The sequence below is a fragment of the Brachyhypopomus gauderio genome, chromosome 9 (assembly GCF_052324685.1).
Source record: "Brachyhypopomus gauderio isolate BG-103 chromosome 9, BGAUD_0.2, whole genome shotgun sequence".
Classification (NCBI taxonomy): Eukaryota; Metazoa; Chordata; class Actinopteri; order Gymnotiformes; family Hypopomidae; genus Brachyhypopomus; species Brachyhypopomus gauderio.
This window is the reverse complement of record NC_135219.1, coordinates 1,097,946-1,105,135: the sequence shown is the minus strand read 5'-3', so window position 1 is coordinate 1,105,135 and position 7,190 is coordinate 1,097,946. Positions and strand designations below refer to the sequence as shown.

Here is a 7,190-nt window from a genome sequence, read left to right as displayed (position 1 = left end):
CTCCTCTCATCCCCTCTCCTCCCCTCTCCTCTCCTCTCCTCCCCTCTCATCCCCCTCTCCTCCCCTCTCATCCCCTCTCCTCTCCTCCCCTCTCCTCCCCTCTGCTCTCCCTCCCCTCTCATCCCCTCTCCTCTCCTCTCACCTCCCCTCCCCTCTCCTCCCCTCTCCTCCTCCTCACCTCCCCTCTCCTCCCTCTCCTCCCCTCTCCTCTCCTCCCCTCTCCTCTCCTCACCCTCCCTCCTCTCATCCCCTCATCCCCTCTCATCCCCTCTCATCCCCTCTCATCCCCCTCACCTCCCCTCTCCTCCCTCCTCTCTCCCCTCTCATCCCCTCTCCTCCCCTCCTCCCCCTCTCCCTCATCACCTCCCCTCCTCCCCTCTCCTCCCCTCCTCCCCTCTCCTCCCCTCTCCTCCCCTCCCCTCTCCTCCCCTCTCCTCTCCTCCCCTCTCCTCCCCTCTCCTCCCCTCCCCTCTCCTCCCCTCCCCTCTCCTCCCCCTCTCCTCTCCTCCCCTCTCCTCCCCTCTCCTCCCCTCCCCTCTCCTCCCCTCTCCTCTCCTCTCCTCTCCTCCCCTCTCCTCACCTCTCCTCCCCTCTCCTCCCCTCTCCTCTCCTCCCCTCTCCTCTCCTCCCCTCTCATCCCCTCTCCTCTCCTCTCATCCCCTCCCCTCTCATCCCCTCTCCTCCCCTCTCCTCTCCCCTCTCCTCCCCTCTCCTCTCCTCCCCTCTCCTCACCTCTCCTCCCCTCCCCTCCTCCCTCTCCTCCCTCTCCTCCCCTCTCTCTCCCTCTCCTCTCCTCCCCTCTCCTCTCCTCCCCTCTCCTCCCCTCCTCTCCTCTCCTCTCCTCCCCTCTCCTCCCTCTCCTCTCCTCCTCTCTCCTCTCCTCCTCTCTCCTCCTCTCCTCCTCTCTCCTCCTCTCTCCTCCCCTCTCCTCCCTCTCCTCCCCTCTCCTCTCCTCCCCTCTCCTCCCCTCTCCTCCCCTCTCCTCCCCTCTCCTCCCCTCCCCTCTCCTCCTCTCTCCTCTCCTCACCTCTCCTCACCTCTCCTCACCTCTCCTCACCTCTCCTCCCCTCTCCTCCCCTCCCCTCTCCTCCCCTCTCCTCTCCTCCCCTCTCCTCCCCTCTCCTCCCCTCCCCTCTCCTCCCCTCCTCTCTCCTCCCCTCTCCTCTCTTCCCCTCTCCTCCCCTCCCCTCTCCTCCCCTCCTCTCTCCTCCCCTCCTCTCTCCTCCCCTCTCCTCCCCTCCCCTCTCCTCCCCTCCTCTCTCCTCCCCTCCTCCTCCCCTCTCATCCCCTCTCCTCTCCTCCCCTCTCCTCTCCTCTCCTCTCCTCCCCTCTCCTCTCCTCTCTCCTCTACAGTGCTGATAAACACATTGTCTCTGTGTTGTTCCTGCAGCTCTTGGAGGGCAGTTTCACCTCCCAGGTCAGTCATGAAGTAGATGGCCTGATCTTCCAGCCCATCGGGGTGAGTAGAGCTCAACACACACACACACACACACACACACACACACACACACACACACACACACACACACACGTCTACAAGTCCACAAAGGCTCACAAGTGCACTCACACATCCTGTACACACACTCACACCTACACATAAACACACACAACACTCAAACTCTCTCTCTATCTCTCTCTCACACACACACACACACACACACACCTATAATCCAATCCAACGACGCACACTCATGGGCCCAAAGTGTGAACCCACGCTGGCCGTTTGGTGAAAACAACCTCCCTGTTGCGGCACTGTGTATTAAAGTGCATTAAAGCCATTTTGCTGCGTTAGTGTTCAGCAGGTGTTTGCTTTAGTGCTTCCGCCCCAGGGCCCTGGGGCAGTTCGGGGGAGTTCTGGGTTCTTGATTAAACCAAAGCCCCAGGACTCTTTAGGCTTCTGTACAGTACTGCAGCTCTCTGATGGTGGTCAGTGCTCCAGGAGGGGCTCTTCATCATTCTGAGAGCACGTAGGTGGAGCTACACCTCCTCTTCTCATTCATCTGTCTCGCCTCGCCTCCCTCTCCGTCTCGCTGTCCCCATGCCTGATGTTTGCATCTCCCTGTCGTCTCTGAACCTTATCGGCTATGCCCTGGGATAGTCATCCACATTAATCCGCCCCGTCAACAGCCATCGGCCTCGAGACAAACAGCGCTAAGGGCAAGCGCTCTCAGCCCTACAGCACTCGCCACACCGGAGGCCGTGAATCGTCCACGTCTTCCTCCGTGTCTGGACTCGTTCGCCTCTTCCTTCGTGTCTGGACTCGTCCGTGTCTTCCTCCGAGTCTGTACTTGTCCGCCTCTTCCTCCGTGTCTGGACTCGTCCGCCTCTTCCTCCGAGTCTGTACTTGTCCGCCTCTTCCTCCGTGTCTGGACTCGTCCGCCTCTTCCTCCGTGTCTGGACTCATCCGCGTCTTCCTCCGTGTCTGGACTCGTCCGCCTCTTCCTCCGTGTCTGGACTCGTCCGCCTCTTCCTCCGAGTCTGTACTTGTCCGCCTCTTCCTCCGAGTCTGTACTTGTCCGCCTCTTCCTCCAAGTCTGTACTTGTCCGCCTCTTCCTCCGAGTCTGGACTCGTCCGCCTCTTCCTCCGAGTCTGGACTCGTCCGCCTCTTCCTCCGTGTCTGGACTCATCCGTGTCTTCCTCCGTGTCTGGACTCGTTCGCCTCTTCCTTCGTGTCTGGACTCGTCCGCCTCTTCCTCCGTGTCTGGACTCGTCCGCCTCTTCCTCCGTGTCTGGACTCGTCCGCCTCTTCCTCCGAGTCTGTACTTGTCCGCCTCTTCCTCCGTGTCTGGACTCGTCCGTGTCTTCCTCCGTGTCTGGACTCGTCTGCCTCTTCCTCCGTGTCTGGACTCATCCGTGTCTTCCTCCGTCTCTGGACTCGTCCGCCTCTTCCTCCGTGTCTGGACTCGTCCGCCTCTTCCTCCGTGTCTGGACTCGTCCGCCTCTTCCTCCGTGTCTGGACTCGTCCGTGTCTTCCTCCGTCTCTGGACTCGTCCGCGTCTGCACTCGGGGAGACGTGCGGACAGGCGGTCCCACTCGAGAGGCAATCGCTCCAGCTTCTAAGCGAACTCTGTGCCTCCCTGGAGCTCCACTTCTCTACAGCTGTCACGAAACGAATTTGTGCGGAGAGATTAGGCCAGACTGGGAGTGACATTTAGGAGATGTTCAGCTTTCTGACAGGGGAGTCTTTGTGCTGGCGTGGAGCAAAGGCGATTAGAATAAGCAGGTTCCTCTGATAGAATAGGGCTTACTCGCAGAGCCTTGGCAGTGGGCCTTCCTCTTCCCCAACATCATCATCATTTGTAAACACCCTGCTGTGGCTCAGTTGGACTGAATCTGCTCAGTCCTCAGGTGCAAAACCAGAACAGGGGACAGAGGGGACCAGAGGCCCAGTTTCTCACATTCATATACAAATACAATTCTGTGAATTGTTGCCCACTTTAGTCACGGCTTTAGCCTGCCAGAGTCTTGGTACTGATGTGCTCATGTTCTCGTAAGGATGCATGTTTGATGGGGTCTACAGAGCAGCTCTGTACATCAGTCTGAACAAGGACGTCCGTCAGACGATGGACATGACCGTGAAACGTTGACGTGTGTTTCATGAGCGCAGCCTCGTTGTGGCTTTGAGACGTTCTTTAAATAGGATTGATGTTGATGTATATGAAAATTGTTTCAGGTCATTGGGAGAAGCTTGTTGCCAAACCAGTTCTGACTCAAAGCAGCTGGAGTCCATCAGGCCATAAAGCATTAGATCTACACCTGGTGGGGACGTTCCAACTCCTGGTAAATAGCGGTGGTTTAAAGGCGAATAGTGATGGTGTTGTGCCTGAACACTTTGGGGTGTAGTTCGTGTGTTAATGCTAAAGCTGGTGTAAGGTTTAGGTGAGAGTGATGGTCACCGTCCTCTTCCTTGTTGACAGGACTGATTCTGATCTCCTGTTGCTTGATGGTTTCCTGCTAGTGTCTTGAGTGACGGACACGTTTAGATCTATCACATATCGTGTTAATCTGCATATCTCTGAAATCTGCTAATGAAATCTACTCTGGGCACAGCGTGCTTTCTTGACAAGTCCTCTCCCCCCTTCTGTGTCTGTTTCTCTGTCTCACTCTGTCTCTCTCTCACTCAGTCTGTGTCTCTCTCACTCTGTCTCAATCGTTTATACATTCACTAACTTTATCTCTCTGTCTCACATGCTCTGCTGAGACGATAAATGAGGGCTAGTGGGCGGAGGAGTGTGTGTGTGTGTGTGTGTGTGTGTCTCATTTTCTGCTCATCTCGGCTGGCAGGAGGCAGAATGTCGGTGTGCAGATGCAGTTTGGCAGGGAGCTGGCACACATCTTACGCCGGTGCATGACAAACCAACAAACAAACAAACGAGTGGACTGCTGCCTGTATGGTGGCCAAGCACACCCCTCCTGTTTCACAACGCCCACATTAATCTCTCATTTCCCACATCTGTGCCAGGGATCACGGCTGGCACCAGGCCCTCTGCGCACTCTCCGTGCGTTCTCCCAGGCCTCCAGATTTCAACTCTCTCACTTCCCCTTTAGTTCAGAACTCACCAGTTCATGAATCAGTGAGCTCTGAATACATCTCGGTCATGATCGTGAATAATGCATTTGGTACAAAACAAGCGAGGTGCACTGAGTCATGAACTCCTCTAATCTGAATGCCACCAGATGATGATCCTGAATCATCTGAAGCCCTCAAACTGTGTTCCATCAGGTCCTGATTTCTCTTGTACGGTGGCTGAAATTATCACATGGCATGATTGCCCCCCCCCCTCTGTTTTTAAACAATCAGAAGAGTCAAGACTGGAATTCCTCCCCCCTTTTCACTGTGGGCTGGAGCGCGTGTCTGAAAACGAAGTCAACCTTTGTCTTCTACGGTTGCAAATAAGTCCCGGCACACGACATTTGCTGCATGCCTCCTTCGTGCACGGTGAGCGTGCACGGTGAGCGTGCACGGTGAGCGTGCACGCTCCTGGCAGTCTGGCTCGTCTCCTTTCCAGTGCGAAACCGTACTGACTCCAAAGCTCGTGACTGCTTCCTGCCAGGAAACATGCACCACGGGATCCTGGGCAGAGTGAGTGAGCTGTCTGCAAATGAACAAGATAGCCACCCCAGCTAAGCGAACGCAAGGCTCGAAGGCCCGAGAGATCCCTGGTAGAGTGGATCCTGGTAGAGTGGATCCCTGGTAGAACGGAGGCGTAGTAAAGCAGATCCCGATTGAGCAGATCCTTGGTAGAGCAGAGATGTCTTGGAGCGGATCCCCGGTAGAGAGCGGATCCCCGGAAGAGCGGATCCCCGGTAGCGCAGAGGCGAGGTTCGTTTGCCCTACTACCTACTGCTGTAGTGTGGCCGTAAGCTCTCAGCTCCAGGCAGACCGCCAGCAGGCGTGACCTTAAAACATTCTGCATCGTTAACTGGATAATTACGGAGGACACAAGTAGCCCCATAACGTCACAATTTCTTTCTTTTATTAAACTGATCTGTCTAGGGTGCAGCGGTACCCCCCTGCCTCTTGCTGCAGGGGTAATAGTGTTCTCTCCTCTTCCCTGCGTAGCTCCTGCCTTTCTTTTCTTTTTTTTACCCAGGTGGGTAATGTGGGTGTAGTGTCTGAGCTGTGAGGTGGGTCCTGTGCTTTTGCACAACATACTGACTGGCACTCAATCTATCACCCCTCAAACCACCACCACCACCCCCCCCCACACACACACACACACACTGCAGAAAGAGGTCACGACTTCTCTGCACCTTGGCACAAACCCAGCAATGCTGCTCACTCAAGCCAGAAACCAGAGGAGCTGTGTTAGTGGCCACATCTTTACAGGAGAAAAACCCAGCCATACGCAGCCGTACGCTTGTGAACCAGGTCACCGTGTGGTGGTTAGGACTGGTGGTCACAAACAGCCTTGTGAGGAGACACTCTCGCATCCTGAGTCAGAGTAGGATGAAGATGTACACCCCGGCCTTGGGACGTTCTTCACTCTGTTTGAAACAGCTAGTGGCAAAGGTCTGTCGAGAGAGAACCGAGAACATTCTGAATCTCTGAAGATCCTGAATCTCTGAAGATTCTGCTCCATTTCAAATGGCCCTAATGGTTGCCGCCTGAATATTCAAGCTTTTAAAGCACATTTTGTATGAGGTAGGTGTAATATTTGAGGCAGAGGAGAACACGGTTGCTTTTTCAACAATTGGTTCCCCGTGACACCTGTGGAGGTGTCTCACCTTTGCTGGGTGTGACATTCTGTCTCCCTTCGCCTGATTGCAAGAAGCGTTTGTCTCCCACCGTCTCGATGAGCATGTTGTAGATGTGTGTGCTGCCCAACAGCAGGACGTTGCTCATAAACAGCAAATGCGGTTAGTAATAAACAGCTTAATACGTAACTCCCCCTACCCACTCCCGCGTCCCCTCGACATGCATCGCAGAGATGAATCATGGGTTCAAAAGTGTCCTTAGACATGTTCCTGTCTGTCTTGAGCTATTAATGAGTTCTTCGGCACGAGTCCAGATGAATCACACAGAAGAAACTGCTGATGCGCCCGACGCACAATATAATCGTCCTGTCTGTGTGCGCACGCTTGCAGGATCAAACCCCGGCACTACAGTGACGGCGACGCCAGCCGTCAGAGGGCTCGGTGCTGTCGTCACACAAGAATCCCCAAACTGCAGTCACGTGCAGCGCTGGGTCGTTACGCAGGGTTCCGTGCTGGGCTCGGTGCAGTTTCGTCTGTGCAGTGCTGGGTCGTTACGCAGGGTTCCGTGCTGGGCTCGGTGCAGTTTCGTCTGTGCTGTGCTGGCTTCTGTGGCCGACGCATGTTGGTGTTGGACCCGCGATTGTTTGGCAGGAAATTTTTTTTGTGTCAGTTTGTCATGGCATATTTCATGCATCCATCCAGAATATTAGACGATAACTTGTACCACGAGTTCGCACTGTGAAATTTGCATTAGTTCTTTGTAACGATATGCACAGTGCATTTTAATGACTCTCATTTTCTGAGAACAGAGAGTAAAAAGTGGAGGTATTGAGTGGCTGGTGTTTGTATGATCTAATACAGGCTACTTACACTGTCATGGTTTCACTGTTAGTCACTGTGTCTGATTGGAAGTGTTATCTCACAGTTGATTTATTCAAAATGCAGATAATCTACAACTATACATTTGTTCATTTTTCCCTTACCCGTACTA

The 7,190-nt window shown here is 54.6% G+C and overlaps 1 protein-coding gene across 1 annotated transcript in view; it reads left to right on the top strand.

Moving 5' to 3' along the window:
- Positions 1-7,190, top strand: part of rngtt (RNA guanylyltransferase and 5'-phosphatase) — a 54,707-nt gene that overhangs the window by 23,374 nt on the left and 24,143 nt on the right. Inside the window, exon 10 of the mRNA XM_077018172.1 lies at positions 1,325-1,459. Coding sequence (XP_076874287.1) covers positions 1,325-1,459 — 135 coding nt within the window. The remainder of the gene's footprint in view (positions 1-1,324; positions 1,460-7,190) is intronic.